This window comes from Protopterus annectens, chromosome 1.part1 (genome assembly GCF_019279795.1).
Source record: "Protopterus annectens isolate FY-2018-M chromosome 1.part1, PAN1.0, whole genome shotgun sequence".
Lineage (NCBI taxonomy): Eukaryota > Metazoa > Chordata > Ceratodontiformes > Protopteridae > Protopterus > Protopterus annectens.
Genome location: NC_056726.1, coordinates 1,578,544,909 through 1,578,567,228, shown reverse-complemented (window position 1 = coordinate 1,578,567,228; position 22,320 = coordinate 1,578,544,909). Strand labels below are relative to the sequence as shown.

At 38.9% G+C, this 22,320-nt stretch overlaps 1 protein-coding gene across 1 annotated transcript in view; it reads right to left on the bottom strand.

The window, feature by feature from the left end:
• The window catches only part of RRAGC (Ras related GTP binding C), a 571,600-nt gene extending 549,542 nt beyond the window's left edge, over positions 1–22,058 (bottom strand). Inside the window, exon 1 of the mRNA XM_044083473.1 lies at positions 21,645–22,058. Within this exon, the coding sequence (XP_043939408.1) occupies positions 21,645–21,827 (183 nt within the window). The 5' untranslated portion in view covers positions 21,828–22,058. The remainder of the gene's footprint in view (positions 1–21,644) is intronic.
• Between the last annotated feature and the right edge of the window lie 262 nt (positions 22,059–22,320).

The following is a 22,320-nucleotide window of genomic DNA, read 5'->3' as shown; positions in this document are numbered from 1 at the left end:
TATTTCATTCCAGTGTCCTATTCTGTTTGTGTTCTAGTTTCTACCTCTACCAGTCCTACAGAAGAGTAGCCCACAGTAGGCAAACAGCTGTTATTTTCCTAAATGGAACCAGTGTCCCTTTTCAATCTCTTTCTGCGGACGGGTACTACAAACTACAGCCTTTTGGCAACACCACTGACCTTCTACTCCACTACAAAAGAATTGTACATGACTTTCCTTGTGCTATATACAATTATTTTTTTGTACTGGTCCTCATGTACAGAACTCCAGGCATTCTATTTGGAGCACACTAAACTCACCTATACTTTCTCTTTTCCCTTCCCCTACCATTTTATTCTCTTCTCATTACCTATCTAACGTGCTGGCCTCCACATTTTTTTTCCTCTGTGGCATTTACCCGACATTTTAGGCTTACTTGAGAAGGCCATGCACAAAGAAATCCCATCAAACTCACCCTTCTCCCTTTATCCCTCCGTGCCTTCATTTTAAACTGCTCCTTAGTATAATCCCTCACCTCTAAACAGTCAGTTTGTCCCATTAAACTTTCTAAATTTGTTTAGAGTTTCTACCATTAGAATTTTTTAAACTTTCTCTCCGTCTCTCCTTGGTTTTAAGCAATTTGTAGATACTTGTTTGTAGCCACCAAGCAATTTCTCTCAGATAAGTTTGGAGATTCTCTCCTCATCTCTGCAGGCAGGTGCAACTTGCTCCTTTCACCCTCTGCTTCACTACAGGTTCAATTTGCTCCCCTACCCCCATTCCCACCCACCCCTATTAGATTTATCTCTATCCTCAACCCCACCTCTCTCCATCAGCCAACTGACTCCCTCCGCCTCAGCAAACAGTAAGACCCACCCTATTTGCCACACCCACATAACTTCTCAATTACGACCCCTCCAACTTACACACATCACCAAATTGGTATCTTTTCCAGCATGACCCATACTTTAATTCTAGTCGTACCAACACAAATCACATCCACACATAAAACCATATACCCCCGTCCAACCACTTTCTGCACACAAACTCTTCCTATAAAACTAAACAAGCTTAGTTGCTCAGATCTCTCCCTCTCTAATATCAGCTAACACCATCACCTCATAAAGATTAAAGCTACTATCCCCTACCCTAAGTTTAAATTATGTCTAGTACTACACTACAAACCCATCTCCCATAAACAACAACAGACCCACATTAAATGTTTATCTACTCCGCACATTAATACAATGTGGAGATATTCATCCAGGCTCAATTTTCACTCCTACATCTACCAATAACCAAGTTGACCAAACATTTCACCACACCCATACATCCACCACTAGGCTAGATAATCACACATCTAACCACACTCTTATCCCAACAATAATAAATACCCACAGCAATTGCAATAAAATAACCGAATTCCACACCTGGCTAACTACACACACCCCAAGTATTACTGCATTAACAGAAACACTGCTAAAACCGCACACCGCTGACAGTGAAATTCTCCCTCCAGGATACAATATAATTTGTTCAGACAGCCTTCATAAAAAGGGTGGCGGTGTAGCATTAATCAAAACTCACTACAAATAACCTATACAAAACTCCTCCCCACTCACATCACTTCATATAAATAGAAAACAAATACGCATAGCTGCAATTTATATTACCCCAGGCATAATATCCACATACTCCAAGACTTTTTATATTGGAGAAATCAGAATATACTGCATGAAACTAATTCTAGGAGACACCAACAATAATTTCTTAAACTTAGACATCCCCTTCCCTGCAAACAGCATAAATATTCAGAGTTTTATTCAACTCATCACTACTCCTATTCATGGTCCATCAGGCTTTGAATCAACCTTAGACTGGATACTATCTACCCATCCCCAAACCTATACAAACTCACACATCCTACCAAATATACTGAGCGACCATCTACCAAATATACTAAGCGACAATCTCCCAGTATATACAGATAGGACTCACCCTCAATCAATTAAAACACATTCATGCAGAACCTCCAGGAACCTTGCACACTTTGATGTAAATGTGTTTATAAATATCCTAAACTCCCACAACTGGAACCCATTAAAAAATACTTCCTTAAGATGAAGCCGTCAATTTCAACAAACTTTTTAGATACCCTCAATAGTCTAGCACCAATGCGTATTAAACAAACCAAAACTAATCATGCCCCTGGTTAACAAACCAAACTATCTTTCTGAGAAACAAAGCATGGAAAATATGGCTAAGAGACCGAACAAAACAAAATGAACTACACTACAAAACAACTCCGTAACAAGTCAAAAAAGCTAGTGATACAGCATAAAAGATTATTTCTCCATCAAACTGTCTACCTCATAGAATTCCAAAAAGTTGGAAATTTGTCTCTTCTTTACTTAATCCAGGCACCATCCAAAAACCATCCTCTGCACATAAATAAAATCAATCAAATCACCTCATCCCCCAAGAGTTAATACCCACTTCATCTCTACCATTCAACCCACTTCATCTCTACCATTCAAAATCTACTCAAGGACTGCCCAATCTGGCCCTAATACAGACCTTCCTCTACCTGCTGAACACCCCCCCCCCTTCGGATCACACTAATTTTCAACCAGCAAACTCCTTCTCTATCCAACCTGTACCCACCTCCCTGATCTTGAAACTCAACTTAAACCTTGCTCACTGTCTGCAGTGAATGTTCCACCCTTTAATACCTGCAACTAGCAGCTACATCAATAGCATATCCAGTTACCATTCTCAAATCTCTCTCTCTCTCGGAATCCTATGTTCCCCTCCTAGGGAAAAAAATCCACGTCCCCCTCCTAGGGAAAATTCCATCATTTCCCCATTACATAAAGAGGGAAACTCTCATGATCTGTCTACTGCCCTATCTCTATACTCTCCCCACTATTGAAAAAGAAAATCTTGGAAAAATGTGTTCACTCACAATTACTTAAACAGCCATCTAGTAATGCTCTCCTATCCCCTACCCAACATGGCTTTTGTCCAGGGCATAGCACCATCACTGCCCTACTCTCTCACTGACACAGTCAAAGCCCTAGATGCAGGGCATCCTACAGTTATCTTACTGGACCCAAGGCTTTAGACAGTGTCACATACTAAGCTAGCAAATAAACTATCAAGACTAGGCTGCTCCCCAAAATCCCTCAAATGGTTTACCTCTTACTTACAGAGCAGGGAACAATCAGTAAGGTGGCTAAACGTACAGATTACCTCTACTTTACGTCCACTAACGTTCAATATTTTCATCAATGACCTGCACAAAGCCCCCCAAATCTCATCCAATATGCTGACTATTCAACACGGATAGCCACCTCAGACAACTTCTCTGATCTCCTCACAGTTACAGAACATGTTTTAATGGCTTATTAACGCACAACTTATACTAAACTTTTACTATTTTCTACAAAATCACCTGAATGACTTCAAAATCTTTGAAAAAGACAGCACACAAATAGAACTAGTGAAGACAGCCAAACTACTAGGGATAACAGATAAACTCACTTACAAACAGCACATCCTAAATGCAGTAAAGAAAACTCATTTCAAAACTAGGCAAATTACATTGTCACAAACTCTATATGGATAAATATACCAAAACAGAACTAGCTAATACCCTACTCATCCCTTCTATAGGGTAGTGCCATTTTTACCAATCTTCACAAAACCGTTCGCAATAAATTACAATCCTGCTACAATAAAATAGCTAAATTTGCCTCTGAAAAACCACACCGTGCTCATCACTGTCAACCAATCACAACTAAAATGGGATAGTTTCCCCACCATCGATACTACACCCAACTAACCTTAGCCCACAAGCTAATCTGTAAACCTAATGAATGCCCTTCCCTCAGTTCAATCCTACAAACTTAACACCCCTACAAGAACACCAAGACCTTCCTGTAAACTCATGCTTACTGTAACAAAACCCAGCAAAAGAGCTGGACAATGGCAACAGAATGGGAGAACAGACAAACTACGGAATAACCTATCTGAAATAACCCAAATTGACCATACAAAAACAAAAGTAGCTCTAAAAACACATCCCATACCTGCCTTAGAAGCAAACCACCTTAAACAGCACATTTTACCAAAGTCTAGGCTGACTAATGTATTTAACACCCAGTCTTCACAATAATACTGTAAAGTAACATCATATCCTATGTAATGATTCCTAGTGCATATTAATGCAAATTATAATATGGTTTTACTGACTGCTATATCTGTAATACTTTTTAGCTTATGTTTAAACATAGTCTCTCTGTAATGGTTTGTGGAGCTTTCCTCCCCGGGCCTCTACTGAAAACAGGTCTGTGACCCAGTGGACTTTCCCACTCATTTTAAGTTAAGTAAATAAAAGTAAAAATAAATAAAAATTATATTAAATATAAATAAATGTATTTATCTTACGGGAGATTCCACTGAGCCTATGGATTTTTCACAAGAACACCTAGCTTATTTAGTGACTACGGAAAAATCCTATCAGGGTACTAGGAAAACCTCTGGCACTTTGATACAAGTATTCATAATGATACTTCCCTCTAAGAGAGAGTGTGCTGGAAAAAAGCCGCAAAAAGAATCTGCATTCCAAAAGATACAAAGCAAAGCAAGCAACAGTTGGAAGGAACATGCAAGGTACTGAAGACTACCCCAGGAACCTAAAGATCCAAAATGAAGGCGTTCCTAAAGGGAAAGAATGGGCAGGTTGGTGCAAAGTTACAAGATCAGGAGTAGTAGTCTGCGTAGATTTTGAAGGAGAAAAACAAGCTTGGGGCACAAATAATGCCATGCTGCAAGTAGGATGCACAACTAATTAATACTTCAAACCAGAACCAACCTGGGCAGAGGAAATGTTATACTATTTTTATTTTTCTTCCTACGATTATGCACCTTACACCTCTGCTTTTTAAAAACATCTCCAAATGTCTTCAGTTTCTAAAACTGAAGAAATGGATCCCACACCCCCAATCATGGGACAATTAAAGTTCATGAAATCAATAATGCTTCAGTCTTGGATGTTTGCCAAGAGTGCACTTTTCAGTGCTCACAATGCAACCAGAATTACTTCCCTCTGCAATTCATACAGTTACATCTATTGGTAGCATATTTAAGTATTCTTAATTATTTGTTTCATCTCGCGGTAGTGGTGCTGCGGTAGCGTGGTCGCCTCACAGCAAGATGTTGTCCCATTCGATTCTCAGCTAGAGAGTCTTCTGTGTGGAGGCATGTGTGAATGGGCGTGCCTTCGTTGAAGGTTGTGCGTCAGGGCTGGTATCTCGGCATGTAAAAATCCACTACCAAACATTAGCGGACCGGAGTTCCGCTGTGGCGACCCCTAGCCGGGATAAGCCGAAAGACTCAACAACTTAAATTATTTTTCATTAGCCCTATTTCTCCTACTACTATTGGATCAGAATACCCATACTGATTTTTTTCTGCTTCAATATCCTGATATTTTATGACTATGTACGCAGGATGCTACAAAAATTGGCTAGGAGATAATATAATCATAACCTATCAATAAAAATATTATCAGAAAGTATTGTTTGATCCCTGGAAATCATAACTTCTTCATTTTCAGCAATACTTTGTGGTTCACATATCCAGTGCTTCAACTATCTCTATTTAACCGTGCTTGCATAATCCCCATGCAAACAGTCTTACCACACTGTTGCACCATTCAGCAATCAAACCCTCAGCCAGCAACACGATGTGCAACTATTTCTAGTCTGTAGCACAAAACCTACATATGTCTGCATCTCCCACTTTTAAAATCTAACCCAAACATGGACATAGCCATCTTGAGCTGCAATTATTAACCTTTCATCTTTTAGTTTAAATTCACTTCTCATCAGCCATTCATGCATCAAATTTTAAATCCATGGTTGTTCCAGAAGTTTTCTATACTTTCCATTATAGTAGTGGTATTCAGTTTTTCCTTTTATTCTTTGTTTCTTTGGCATTTTCTGTTGCCGTTTTTTTTTTTTTTTTTTTTTGTAAATTCTGGTTTGACAGCCTCTCCTTTCCAGTTTATACTAATCTCAGCAAAGATGTCATCTTAAACTTGCTTCTTCCTTCTGGATGATGTCAAAACACTTCTGCAAGGCCACAACTGCCGACTTTTACAATTAATCAATTTTCTAGGAGGCCCAAACGTTCCAAGTTTTCTTGTCCAAACAATCCAATGCAATTCTCAGGCCAGACAAATCGCACCAAAGAAGAGCAAGCAGATCTATAGCTTGAACTTAATTCAATCGATATAAAGGCAGTTTTCAACATTAGCTTGGTCTTCTGAAGTATTCCTTCGGTTTTGTTTGCATTTAACAAAATGTTTTACTTTTGACTCCATCTACTCTCAAATACTTGTACATGTAGGTCTTCCTGATCAGACTCTCATCTCACATTCATCATCTTGGAATGCTGTGTAAGCAGAGGCTAAGTGTTTAATTAAATTTGCTTACTTCTTGGATCGGTGGTCTTGGTGGTATTTTTTTTAAGTTGTATTTTCTTGTTGCTTCATCAAGCTATAAAATATTGCTTTTGCATATTTACCAAGGCCAAAATTACAACCATTTGTAGTTGGGCTTTCAGTTGTCTGCCTTATGAGCTTGAGCTATAGAATTTTAAATCATAAAAAGGCAGATGAGATATCACTGGGCAAGGCTAGTTTCTAGAAAACAAGTTGTAACCACAGCCTACTTTCACCGTCAAGAGCCATTTTGGCCCCTCACCCACCAAATAAAATTCATTTGGAGCCACAAAACCTACATGACCCCTAAAAATGAAGATATCACAGCGTATACAGTTTTATATATAGTGGTTATACTAAATATAAAAAACTAAGTTTATAATAGCAATGTTTAAAATCTGTTCCTATTTTTGTTCCTTTGTTGGGATTGCTTGATACCAGTCTCTGTGCATGTCATATCTCTCAACCTCTTACAAGAAATCTGGAGAAAGCCATACATAGTGGGACACAAAGGCTCAAAAACAGGGACACTTTTTAAACATTGCTGTCACAAACTTAGAAAGCTGATAGAACAACAGATTTTGTATTAGCATTAATTTCCTGAAGGGTATGAAGTTTGCATTAGCATGAATTTTTTTGAAGGGTATGAAGTCTGAAACTCAAATGTCAGTCCATTTTTTATTACTTCAGCCCTCAATGATTTGCCAGAAAAAAAACACAATTTTATGAGAAATAGACCGAAAATATGAGGGACATTCTGCGAAAATCTGCAGTTGGGAGGTAACTGTGTGTGTGGGGAAAATGCATGTTAACAGAAACCATATTATTCTAGCAAGTTTCTAAATTTATACGAGCAATATTTAAAGTCTATCGCTCGATCACTTCAACGTGTGCGTGTGTGAGTGAGAGAGACACTGAGCGAGTGAGATGCGGTAGAGTGGCTATTAGTTTTCAAAGCTACAGGGAGCCACTGCAGAGGGGTGGAAGAGCCAGAGCCACAGGCTGCAGACCCCTAGCCTAGCTTAAAGCAGCTCAATGGGTTAAGGGGCAAGGCAAACAGCAGGGATGATGACAGACTCATTCTGAAATACTCCCCTTTGGATTCTTATCCCTGGGATAATGTGTCCTTATATTGACCATTGTAAAGTGGTTAAGCTTAGTTTCGTAGAGTCTGCTATGTAAATTCATCAGGATAAGGTGCATTTTATACATCTGTAAGCATTCCATAATCCATGAAATGTAAAACAGTTAATAAAAAGGTCACAAAGAAAACCCAATCAGTAAAAACCAAATGAAAAATCTAGCAAGGCTAGACTTTCCACTGTTCGATTCCTTAACCTCGTGTTAGAGGAAACATGGGATATATGCAAATGACTTCAAAAACAAACACCTCCAATACTCCAAAATGGCTTAAGATACAAAACAGGAACACAAACACTGGACTGTTTGATGAAGTTCTTTAATTCTGGTGCCTCGGCCTTCGCCTTCTCCTGGAATACAACAAGGCAACAGGACTTTCCATTCTTTTGTGTCTTAATTTGAAGGAAATATTAAATGTTAGAAATAGCAATACATATAGGAAAAATATTAGAAAAGGAACCTTTAGATGTGGAAGTTGCAAGGTATGTAGCAGGGTCAAAAGTTTGGATGGTACAAAAATTAATGACGTAATGTACAGGGCCCTGGAATATTATGATTGCAACTCCACGGGGGTGGTATACATCATAGGATGTGGTTGTGTGAAACAGAGGTGGTATATAGGCCAAACAACTAGAAAGGTTAAGCTTAGAATTCTTGAACATTTGGGTGACATAAGACACAAAAGAATGGAAAGTCCTGTTGCCAAACATTTTTGTGAACAACATAAGGGGGTCCCTGAGGGATTCATATTTTGTGTGTTGGGCAAGCCCAATGTATTTGGTAATGAAGTAGGTTTTCGTGATAAATTATTAGAAATGGAATCCAGGTTTATTCTTAATTATAAAACATTGTTTCCGAATGGCATGAACATGGAAATCTAGAATGAATATGTCTACATACTTTTTAAATTTTCTGAAAAATTTCTGTTTGACGTACAGATTTAAAAAGTTTGTAAGTAATATGAAATCATGTGTTATAATATTTAGTAATGTGGTTATTTATTAAAAATAGTTAATATTATATTAGTGGATTTAGGTGGATTATAACTGATAGTATGTTTAATGAAGTCAGAAATCATTAATATGAATGAAGTCAGTATTTTTAAAGTGAAATAATATGGTTGAGCTAACAGACAAATTAATAAATTGTTTAATTAGGGTGTATTAATTATTTAATTGGATGCATTATAAAAGGGGTGGTGTTTGATGTTTTGAAATGTATTCCAGGAGAAGGCGAAGGCCGAGGTACCAAACAGTCCAGTGTTTATGTTCCTGTTTTGTATCTTAAGCCATATATGCAAATGACCCTTTAAGGACATCAGGTGTTTTAGCTAAATGGCAGTTCTGAATGTCCATGACCTTTTCCTTTTTAAGGCTATTTATGGACAATCTCAGGCCAAGTATTATGTATTGTATTAGAACTACTTATTTTACCTCTTCGATCCATTCAAAACTTATGTTAAATCAGTATCTTCATGGCTACTTTGCTAAAACATACAAATTTCTTCCTTTTTCGCCGGTATCACTCTTGTTGTGGTTTTCTCTTTCAGTAAAGATGCCACATCATTTCTTGGTGATTCATTGAATAATCAAAGCTGTGATACTGACTCTGCAGGTCCCTGCATTAAAAACCTTTCACTTCTCAGTTGGTTGATCGCCTCCATTTCCATTTGTTGCTTTTCTGCCTCACTAAACATGGTTTCTCAGTACAATCCACTTTTGTAAAATTTTCCATGACTGCATATTTTTGTCTGTGTGCATCAAGTATCTTTGGAGCTGCAGTGGTCATATCGATTACAACCGTCTTTTCTGCATAAACATTACATCATACCAGATCTATTTTTCTTCCCCCAAGTCCACACTTTTTATGCATTCTGACAGACTGGTTACTGGAACACTTCATCTGTTTCTAGATGATCTAATGGTTCTTAAAAATATTGTTTTGATCAGATAAAAATTCTTTAATAAAAGCAGAAGTGTTTAACAGCTTTTCGGATGCAACTTTTTTTTGTTCTTGGTAAATATCTTCTTTATGGAAATTCTGAATTTTTGCATAATAAAAACCTAAGCATTACAGCACATGCTCAATAGTCCATGTCATTATCTCAAAGTCTCTTGTTTGACCTATCACTTTTTTTGCACATGCGTGAGTGGCCTGCAGCAGCATGTGACAGTGCAGAATCCTCCGAACACGGAAACCATCCCCAATCACCTTCCTGACACTACTGTGTATAAATCAGCAGCAGCCACTATTTAAGCACCCATTCTTTTCTGATCAGTCTCTTGCTAGAACATATAAAACAGAAGTCTATAAAAAAAAAAAATCAGTATTTTCTTGGTGAGATGTTGTAAAAATGGAGTCCAACACGTGGAGATATTCTGACCAAGACTACAGCAAGAATTCAGTTCACTTCAATAGGACCCCTCTCCAGAGTGCAGTGCGTTTTATGCACACTACAAAACTATCTTACAGAAGTCATGCGAGTACCCACATACAGTGCAGGAAGACCATGAAATTAAAAGAATCTCAGGTGGGTTGGAAAGTTTTTTTCTGATATAAAATTAACCCCTATAGTCTGAAATTTGTGAGTTAAATGTCCAAATAAAAAAAAAGAAAAAAGAAAGCGAGAGAACAAGACTCATTTCTCAGTTGCTATAAAATCATGGGATAGCCATGCTTCACCTAAAAAGACTGTAGCTGCCCATTACTATAAAATACTACTTTATTTCTGTTGGCTTGTGGTATTAAATACTTGACATTTTATCAAGCAAAAGTGATGCAAATTTGCACCCAAATTAAATCTATAATGTCCTCCAGCTTAAAAACTTAAATGGCTCCAGAATTTCCATACTCTGGGATGCCCCTAGTGCTACAGAGGACTGTATCTGCCCTCCCTAAGGCAAGTCACTTGTTTTGCATTAGTTCTTCCTCAACTTTAAATAGTGGTTATCCTGCCAGCTTAAGCTACCCTGGAGACCTGTGTGTAGACTTCTACAACATTCACTTCAAAGAACAGAGCTGGATATATATATCTATATATATATATATATATATATATATATATATATATATATATATATATATTATATATATAATATAATATAATATATATATATATAATAAAAAACAAACAGGAAATCATGCTCCATTATTTACAGGACTAACTTGAAATTTCATTATAAATAGGGTAAAAGATGACAGAAATTGTTTTATTCTGCAATATTTCAGAAATGATGCCTGTAGTTCTGTTGTTGTCTTTTAGGAAAGGGTATCTAAGCTTCAGATGGAGTTGGGGGATTGTTTGGATAGTGGCACAGTTTCTTTTGGAGGCAGATGCTACAAAAAAGTAGGCCGTACTCAACTGTATCTTTATGAAACTTGAAATGAGAAATATTTAGGAAAGGTATAATTTGTCATTTCATTTTACATTAGTCTTTCTTGTGACTTTTTTTTTAACTAGATTATGCTCTATTTAATGGTAATCTAGTTAAAAAAGCCACAAGAAAGACTAATGTAAAATAAAATGAAATGACAAATTACAGCTTTCCTAAATATTTCTCATTTCAAGTTTCATAAAGATGCAATTGAGTATGGCCAAGAAACTGTACCACCATCCAAACAATCCCCAACTCCGTCTGAAGCTTAGATACCATCTCCCCAAAGTATGACTTAGGGGTCCGAGTGGATAGATGACAAAAAAAAAAAAAAAAACAAATTCAGCAAGCAAAGGTGGAGAGTACTATCACTGGAAGTGAATGCATGCTCAAGTTTTGGTAAGTACCCTCACAAGTTGCATCCTGTTTTCACAAAATCTCACCAAGACGACATTGATACATACAGAATATTATGTTCATAAAGAAGCAGAAGATCTAAGAACTAAGCCAACACGAGAATGGACAAAGGAGATTCTGCTGATAGGGATGACTGCACTTAGGAATACATACAGACAATAGGCAAGAGGGAGTGGGAATACATTGGAGAAAACTAGCAAAAGGAACAAAAAGGTACTGGATGCAAATAACTACAGAGCTAAAAGGTAACAGAATGGGAAGATGCCAAGAACTTATTTGGACAGCAGGCTAAAGAATGCCTTCCATATCAAGGATTAGCAGAAAACAGGCAGAGAAAAACAGGGGGTCCTAAACAAAAGACCAGCATTGGTAGAGTTTTTTTAGTAGAATTTAGAACAGGCGTTGTCATTAAAAACGGAATAATTAGAACGGATACAAAATACTGCAACAGAAGAGGTTAGGAAGGACTAGGAAGAGAGATTAGATAAGCAATTTGCAAAGAAACAATGTGGAGATATTTGTATGTCTCCCAAATATGCAACAATATCTAGAAGATTTTATATCTTTGCCTGAAAGTGCTTTTTTATATCCCAAGCAAAGAATTTTTCCTCCAGTAGATAGCAAATGTTGGAGGTATGATGGGGCAGAAGGAGGCAACAGTAAACATTATTTTCTGGGAGTGTAATGAGTTGGTGGACTTAAACATTCTCTGCAGACCGATCATATAAAAAACAGAATCATTTGTTTGGAGGAAAAAAAGGGGGGGGGGTCTTTCAAATACATTAATTATATTACAGTGACCATGAAACAGTGGCAAATCACTCTGCAGCTAAGCCATGACGAAGGACAAATTATTTTAGGTCACTGCTAAAATTTAGCTCCCAGAAAAAAAAAAAACAAAGTGAAAAGACTTATCTTCTCTTTATGGAGGATTTAAAACTATATAGTTCATCAGATAAGGAACTGAATTGTAAGTGGTCAAAACTCTCAGATGTAAGAACATCATTTCAAGTGTGCAAACGCAACATTTAAAAGCAGGGAAGCTGCAGCACCAAGGAACTGAATTGTAAGTGGTCAAAACTCTCAGATGTAAGAACATCATTTCAAGTGTGCAAACGCAACATTTAAAAGCAGGGAAGCTGCAGCACCAAGAAAATACCAGTCTCCATCAGGACTGGTTGATACAAAAGAACTTGAGCAAGAGGGAATGCACAAATATCTGGGAACTGATGAAGTATCAACAATAGAACATGAACAAATGGGAATAAAACTTAGTAATGAATATTTCAGAAGACTAGAATTAGCACTGAAAACAGCCCTGATGTCTAGGAACAAAGTCCAAGCTATAAACCAAACTGCTCTTCCTGTTCTAACTTCCAATTTCAGGGTGACTGACGGGCCCCAAAAGGTACTGGATCAGTTGAAAAAGAAGAGAAAAAATACTTCATGCTTAGTAAATGGTTTGATATAGTGTATACCAAGATTATATATCACTTTTCCTGAAAGAGGTATGGCCTCCTCAAAACTGATTACATGTATAGATCTGCAACCAGTCACCAACAAGCCACGTACTGTCAAAGGGGGCAAGTTCATCTCTAGCAAGAGACCAGTCACCAGTGGTGTAACACAGGGTTCTGTGCTATGCCCCTTACTGTTCAAAATTTCTCAAAAGTCCAGGCCAACTTGAATGGCTTGTGGCTGACCAAGTTTGCTGACAATTGCAAACTGGGAGCAATCAGAGTCCCTTAACAATGTTAATACACTGCAGGCAAGGTTAATGCAGACAAAGGATTGGTACCAAAGCTATGGATTAAAAAGCTAAATGCAACAAAAAGCATTATTATACCACTTGGAAAATTGGACAACCCTGGTAATTACATTATAAAACAGCACCCCCTTAAGTGCAGACCCAGTGGTACATGATCTGGGTACTTAAGCTGACGGAAACCCAAATTGTGACCACCACGTATCCACAGGAGTAAGGAAATCCTTTGTAGCACATAAGTAAAGGCATCACATCTAGATCCAGATAACTCCATTACACTCGTAACTTAGACCAATAATAAAGTACAATGCTTTCTTTTGCATGTACCTCTCCAGACACCTGCAACAAATGGAGACCACAGAGGTTTCTCACAAACCAAGTACAAGGTACACAAAACAACTCTGATGCAGAAAGACTGAAAGCCCTGTCACTGTATTCTGTCTCCTACAGGTTGTTGAAGGGTGATCTGTGCCTGTCTTACAGGACAGTCTGTGACTCAGCCCTGATGGAAATGCTACACATCGTAAATCAAACTGCAAGAGGGTCACTCGCTCCAGGAATATAACAAAGCCTCTGAAATTAGCAGTTCATGCTGTAGAGATAAAATATATCTCCCAGAAACTGTGATTTCTCTGGAACAAGCCTCCAATTCATGTGAAACAGAGTACCCCCCCTGACTCTCTTCAAATGCTACCTAGATCAATGGATGGGTAACTGCAAACTCACTCCTGGGGTGGCACTCGTGCACCTCCAAGACAAAGAAAGTTGGTATCAACTACCACAGACCCACACCTCTGCAAACTTTGCTCAACTAACCATCAACAACTGGGGCAACTTCTGATAAATGTGGTTAGGCTTGACACACACCCGTGCACTGGCCCAGCAATCAAGGAGCCTCAATCCTCACCACTACCACGAATGAGGGGCGTCCATATAGGAAAAGGATAATAAATAAATCCACACACAGTAAAGTACAATTTCCCTTAAGGGCACACAGATCAGTTAGTCTGGGGCTGGTTTCTCCCTTTCTCTCCAGGTCCCCCAATAAAAGACTCCCCACTGGCACAGCTATAGGGTCCAGATCTCAGCCTAGTGGGCAAGCTGAAACCTCCAGCACCCTCTCTGTCCAACCAGTGCTTCGCGTCCCTGCCCAAGTAGCTGACACACACACACACAGATAACAGTTATATACAACCACACAGACACTCCTGGGGAAGGCTGGCACAGGTTCTCCAGCTGTGCCCCTTTTACCCAGACTATACAGTAGTACCACTTGCCACCACCCACTAATATTTATCAGCTACTAAAAAGGCCCTTAACAAAGGGTGTCCAATTATTACTGTGCAATATTATTATCCAAATGCCAAGTGCAACTGAACAGTCAAGGCTTATTGGAGTGGCTTGGCCAGTATCACTAAATACATGCAATGAACTCGCAGCTTAAATTATCTCTACACAAAACAGCCAAAGTTGAAATATTTAAAAATATTTAATAATAAAAACATGAGACAATACTTCTTACAGTGCTAGTAAAGAGTTCAGAGATCACAGAGTAAAGTTTAAAATACAGTAAAAAACTTCTTGACATCACAGAAAAACAAACTAATCTAATCTTCCTATTTCCTAGCTATAACTAAGAAAACACAGTTCTAAAATAAACTTACATATAGAGCAGACAGTGCTGGTGATACTGGATGTTCTCAACACAAATGCGGTCCTTAAAAGTACCACTGATTAATTTCAGACTACATCACTTCTGCTTCCCAAGCTAACAAACTCAGAGGTTAATAGCCCTTTTGATCTTGCAGCTGGTCAGGAAGCCAGAGCAATAAAATAAATTAGACATGTAAATTCTAGCAATTAACTCTGGCCTCAAAACAATAGGTGGAATGCCTCCCTCTAGACATCTCGGGCTCAGTTTTAGATCAAAGAATTTCACAATGTTTGAATTACCAGCTTTCTTACACCAGAGTGCACGGTTAGATTTTTTTCAGTTCAACATCCAATGCAGTCTTTTCACATTTAAGAGAACAAGCCTGTGGCTTACATTAATATTTACAAACCACAGAATTATCTACAAATTCTATCTAGCTAGGCTGACAGCTTTCACCTATCTTCACAGCTTACAAGGGCTCTAGTGCCGTTAGCCTAGTACCCTCTACGACTGCATATGCATTTGCTGGCTTCACAAGATCCAAACATAAAAAAGTTGAACATGAGAACAAATCTAGGATGACACCAATATGCTTCTGCTAAACTGAGCAGAAAAAAAAAAGTCAAGTAGGAATGGAAATCAAACCAGAAGTTGATAAAAAATCAGACAACTGGAGTGTGCCAAAAAACGAAAGAAACAATATAAAGTGAAGGATGCATGTGAAAGAAATGTGGAAAATGCGTAAATCTAGTTGCATGTACAGAAAATACCTGTAACAACCTCATGTCGATCAGAACTTAAGATAGGAATGGTTAACAGAAAGTGAATTTAAATCAAAATATGAAAGATTAATATTGGTGACCCAGGGTGGTGGACTACATACATGTTGATTTACAAAGTCCATTGAACATGGAGAAACAGACAAATGCAGATTTTATAAAAGAGAATTGGAAACAGTTGCACATCTTGTTGCTGGATGGGATATACTACTGGCAGAAGACCTGTATACTGAAAGGTATAATAATGTGGCAAGACTGTTGCACTGGGGAATGTACAAACATTATAATACTGAAGTAGCTGAGAAGCACTGGAAATGAGCCACAAAGCATTATAGGGAATGATGAAGTTTACATCACATGGAATTATCCGCCACCAATGGTTCAAAAAACAGATGCGAGAAAACCAGAAATAGTAGTCCAGGAAAAGGCGACAAAGTAGCATTGATCATTGAAACTGCTACACCCAGATTGTAGTGTCTTACGTACAGAGAGAGACAAAGTCATAAAATACCAGGATCTGCAAGCGGAAACAAGGGCAATGTGGAAGAAGGATACCCATACAGTTCCAATAGTAGTAGGTGCAATTGGTCTCCCCAAAAAAATAAATAAATAATAATAAAAGTCATATTTACATATGTTACCAATACACGCAACTCCATATGAACTGCAGGAGTCAATTCTAGGCATGTTACAGGTGCTGCAAAGAGCACTTTTGGATAACATCAAAGACTGACACAATGCTGTCTTCATGAATTTTAATCATACTTTCACTTAGAAATGTGGTCCATTCCTTCCATCGTATTAGGAACCCAAATGTCTTAGAGAAATTAGAAAGCAAGAACACCACAGTCAAACCTGCCAATGCTAAGTGGCTGCCAGTTCAGCAAAACAAGAGGAAAAAAAAAAAACTTTCTTCATGGCTCCCAACTTTACTGGCTCAAAAAAAATAAATAAAAAACTCCTCCTCCTTCCCTTTCCTCTAGCTTACTTAGGAGGCCTCCATCATGTAAACTTAGATCTCATGGCCACTCAGGACATCTCTTGCAAGCAACTAAAATCAAAATGCAGTGCTCTAACTACTCCCTTTCTACCCTTGAACCTAAGCTCCAGCAGGATCTTCCCTCAAATTTTCTAACTACTCCTCCTTTCGGAGCACAAAGGACATTTCACAGTACAAGCTGCTTCTAAATGCTCTACTTCAGGTCACATAACCTAGTATCTCCTAATCTTCGACACACACTGCCTACCATTTTCACAACAGCAGCCCTTTTCTAACTTGTAACATCACAACTCTAAGCCGCGGTGGTACAGCGGTAGTGTTGTTACCTCACAGCAAAAGGTTCTCCCGTTCGATTCTCGGCTGGGCTTGGAGTGACTTTTGTGTGGAGTCTACATGTCCTCCCCGCGGTTGGGTAGCGTTAGAAAGACATGCATGCGTAAATGGGCATGCCTTCGTTGAAGGTTGGGCTTCGAGCTGGCACCTCGGCGCTTCGTAAAAATGTACTGCCAATCATTAGCGGACCGGAGTTCGGCTGTGGTGACTCTTAACCGGGAAAAGCCAAAAGACAAACAAACAAACGTCGTCACAACTCTAACTGAAGTAAATATTGTACACATTAGCCTACTGTGACTACCTTCATTTTTTTTTTCCTACTGTACATGAACTATACCTTTTAGTGTGTTCTTGTATCGTATAAAATTATTTTTTCCACTCGATATGAAATTGGTCCAGTGGGGTCAATGCTCAACCCCAGTTAAAAATGTTCTGCATCTATGTATGTGTATATATGCCAAAGACCTCCAGACCCTTTATAAGCCAAGCCACACAACCCAACCCAGTTGCGTCTCCATGGAGAAGTAGGTTAGTTTGGAGGTTACTAAAAGCTTTCTGGGGGGTATGTTAGGGAATATTTACTGTCAGCATTGGGCCATCAGAGTCGTGGGTGCCAGATTGGGGGTGAACTTATGACTACAGGTTCATAGGCAAGATTATACCACCCAAAAAGGGACTCATACCCACAATCCTGGACTTAGGAGGCCAAAGCTTTACTCATTAGGCCACTTATATTAATATTATACCAAAGAGATTTTAATTTCTACAAAATGTTTTTATTAACAGTGTGAAATATGTCTCACGTCCAATGTCAAAGAGACCCATTAAAAGCTTGGCACTCTCTACCAACACAAACATCTACTCAGTGCATCAGCCCGACTTTACCTTGCCTCTTCTTTTCTATTACAGTCTCTTTTATACAGTGTCCCCCTCCTCACCAACATTTAGTCCTCTCTAAAGTCCAAACTAGACTATGCTACAACAAAACTGCTAAGTTTATAACTAATGCCTCCTACTCTTCCCACCACTGCTTAACATTACGCAACCTAAAATGGCTTGAACTCCCCAACTAACTACAGCTCACAAAACTCATTCATAATCCATCCATGTGCCTTGCTCTATCTTCTAGACTTACTTTATACCATTCTAACAGACCACTCTGATCCAACAACCAATTGCTCATAAATGTAGAAAAACCCAAACTTTCGGCTGGCCAGATGATTTACTCCTTTACCATCGCAAAACTTTGGAACCCCCCCCCCCCAACGCTTAGATCCACCCACTCAGTAACTCTCCAAGACATCTGTGAAACACACCTCTCATCTTGGCTGTGCACGTGCCAACACCACATCTCATACAACCTAACTTCAATCACCACAACTATTCTCACCCCCAACTCTACTACTCTGGCATCCTTTCACATCCACCCATCTTTTTACTTACTCCGCCTCTCCATACTGTCCATTTCCCTCTTCTACTAACCCTCACTGTCCTACCATTGATCCCGCCTATCTACTTCCTTCTCTTCCTAACCCTTACAGACCTACCTTAAAATCATGCCACCACTTGCATGTGCAACAATATCCACAGACTTTGCCAATTCCTGCAATAGGACTCATAGCCTATCGCTCCACTATTACACCTCTTAAACGTGTGAAAAGTACCTAGTCTCTAATGAATTCCTATATCTGCTTTGCACCCACTACATGAAGTGTCCTATATAAATTTTGCTAGCTGAAAACTACTCGTATGGAATGTTCTCGTGTATACACTTTGTATTACTTGTACAATATCTTTGACTTGAGAATGATTTCTTACGTACTAATTTTTTTTCACTGACTGTATAAGCTGCTAATACTATGTACTAAATGTCTTTATTAATGTAAAGTCTGTATTGTATGTGAAATGTCTTATATGTAGAGCTTTTCTCCCCGGGACTCCACTGAAAATGGGCACTTCTGGTCCAGCTGAACCATCCCGGTAAACAAATTCAAGTCAGCAAACAAAACAAAAAATGGCCCTAAGGCCCTTACAAGCCTAGCCAAGAGATTAGCCCATGTTTAGACAAGTCAACACCCAAAGCCCCTGTCCAGCAGAGACACAGGTAGAATCCCAGGGGTGTATTTTCTGCTTCCCATCCAGTTATCCAGGTTGCGCTAAAAAGGGATAATGAGGTACCCTGCTTGATGTGGACAGGGAGTCTATTCCACAGATGGGGGGGAGGGGGTCTCTGGGACACAAGTCTGTCCCACCAACAAGTCCTACTGATGTCACATACCAGGTTGACGTCACGTGTGCGGGTTACTTGAGTGGAGCTGTGGATATGCAGCAGTCCCATCAAGGCGGGGTCTGAGATTGCTTCGCATGCCAGACAGACGTCACCTCTGCGGAGTCTGTATGAAACTGAATAGAGGAACAGGGCTTTTAGCCTGTGTAGGGTAGATGTTTGAGGCCCTGGATTCTCCTAGTGAGGAACCTCTGCATATAAACATTAAATACATAAAATAATTTTAAACCTATTAATATGCATAATAAGATGGTTCTCCCCTTACGTGGCCCTCAAATAGGATTTCATGTGATACGCACAGGTAGAAAGGTTATTAAGCAAACTTACAAACAAAAGAACAAACACAGAACAGGACTTCGTACAGTAAAAAAAAAAAAAAAAAGTCAGTGTTCCAAAAATTCTTTGGACTACAAGCTTAACTTAAAAAAAAAAAAAACAAACAAAAACAAACTGTACAAGCTCTTAATACAAAGTAGTGATACAACTAGGCAAGTAATTTAAGAGAACTCTTACATCCATGTGACAGCTAATGAGGTAATTGGTCTTATAACCCAAAATACAGACGTTTCTCCTCTAACTACTGTGCAACATTTCCTAATTGTTTTAACAGAAACACTTATCTGCATGACATTTACATCACACAGTAGCATTGGTAATGCTTTAAAGTAAAAAAATATATATATATATATATTTTTTACAAGATAACATACAGCAGCACTCAATATCCCAAAATGCTATACACATCAACTGTCCACAATTTACGGGGATGCCCCTGATTTTGACTCAGATTTTAGCTATGCCCCCTTAATCCCTTCTAAAACCGGTGACTCTTGGAGAAAAGGTTAATTGTACTCAATGACAGAGTTAAAAGCTTCTTTTACTTCAGAAAATGTGTATTAGTTCACATTCTCTTATTCAGTAAATGTCTGAAGTTATCCCCGATTCTAATGAGATTTGTCCCTAATGGATGTATGCACAGCGCTCAACCAAACCCTGCAACCCACAGACTGCATTACAAGCTTCCAATCACTCACCCCACACCACAGTTTTGAATACTCAGACATTCAACACTCACTTACCATCCCTCCTACACACACTTCTAAAGCAGCCAATGAACTCACACACCCACTTTTGATTTCTCACAAAATAATGGCAAAACCCCTTGCACAAAAACACTTTCAATTGCTAACTCCTCATCTATATGCATGCATTGGACAAACTTAAGATACCTTCTACCAACACCCAAACACACATTGCTCTGCAACACTCCCATACAGGAACATCCACTTACTATATAGAAAATTATTTCACCTAGCAAAATGTCTCCACGTGCATACACTGATGGATATGCACCCTTGACAGCCATGTTCAGCAGGAGTCAATGGAGTTGGCACCTGACAAACTGATGTGAATGTTCAAGAATCGCCAAAGTTAGCATCCAACAAAACAGCCTAAGGCAAAAAAACATACAATATCATCCACCCATCGATCGATCGATGACCCCATATGCTCCATTGATGCACATTACATCAACAGTGACAATCACCTAGAGCCAATGTTAACACTGCATTACTTTCTGCATACAAACACACACCAGATGTGCTTGCATATATTAGCCATGCAGAAAAAGTTACAATGTCCAATTTTCATTAATTAAAATCGCATCAGTATTTAGTTTAACAACCACTGGAGTACGTTTGGTACTAACATGTTCTAAACTGGGTATGCAGAATAGTCCATAGCTGTAGAACTTTCTTCAAGACACAATGACCAGACAACTGCGTACCGTTTGCGACAAAGTTAAAATACCCCAAAGTATAACGGCTATACTATCAAAGGAAAGGATGTCGGATACAAGCAAGACAGTCGTAACAGAAACACAAATCATTATTAGATCCTACAATTCAGAAGTCTGGTTACAGTGCACATTTGCAGGACAGGTCAAACGGGCCAGACTACGATACAAAAACACAAACAAAAAGCATCTCAACAAAAGCTCTAAAACGGTACACTGAGCGGCAAAACATACCGTGCTACAAAATACAGCCTTAGCATTAAAACAACATAAATAAAGCCAAACAGCAACAACTTGAAAGGAATGCAACTGATTCTCATCTTCTAACAGGTCAGTTAAGGAAACTTTTCATAGTTGCAATTCCTTGATTATACAACTTAGTCTGCAAACAGTGGTTTTGGTTAACCTTCTAAATGACATGTAATGAAAATATTATACACTTACACATGCAATGGAGAGCACGTTTTTATATACTACATACAAAATAAAAACTTCAACTATAAGAATCCCAAAGCTGCCGGTGCCCAGAGTAAACAATGTAGGAGTTCCACGGTTATGGAAAACGGGTGCTGGGTTCAACATTACGCAAGCTGAAACAGAAGCAAATCAGTACCTTCTGGATAGATGACTTTCCACTGCGCCTGAGTCCCATCAATAAGATGCGAGGCTTACTATCTGACGGGGACGAGTGATCTTCCACGTCGGCCTCTTCCTCCACCCCGTACCCGAAATCTTTCGGGAAGTCCACCACCCCATAACTACCAGCCAACTCGTCGTTACCGCGTTGACTTGACATCTTGCCCCAGTGCACTTAATAAATACCTAATGCTCTTCTCCGGCTAACCTCATCAGAACACAAATTACAAATTCGTTAAGTATAGAAATAACTCCTTTCTCTTTCTCTTTTCAGTCCCTGTTTCTTGTTCCTTTCAACCTAGTGCAGCAAAAAAAATAAATAATAATAAATCCCCGCCCTTCCTGAATCAGCATTGGTAAACTCAATAGCATACAGTCTCCTAAAGGGCTATTTCATTCGTCCGTCTTACGTCTTTTACAGACATCAGGCTAGGTTGCCAGTATCATGTGTTGTCAGTCACCTGACAGTTTGCTGTTGAAAGAGGAGGGGTGTCACCTGTGCGAGAGTCGGGGCGGAGATCCCTTTTTTCTAGTTTTTCCTGTTGTTAGGCGACGAGTCACGTGCAGTGAATGTGTACATCAGTTTATTGACATGGTGAGGCAAGACATGTCATGTGTAGTTTAGCTTCGCCTTTCGTCAAGCAAGGTAGTGA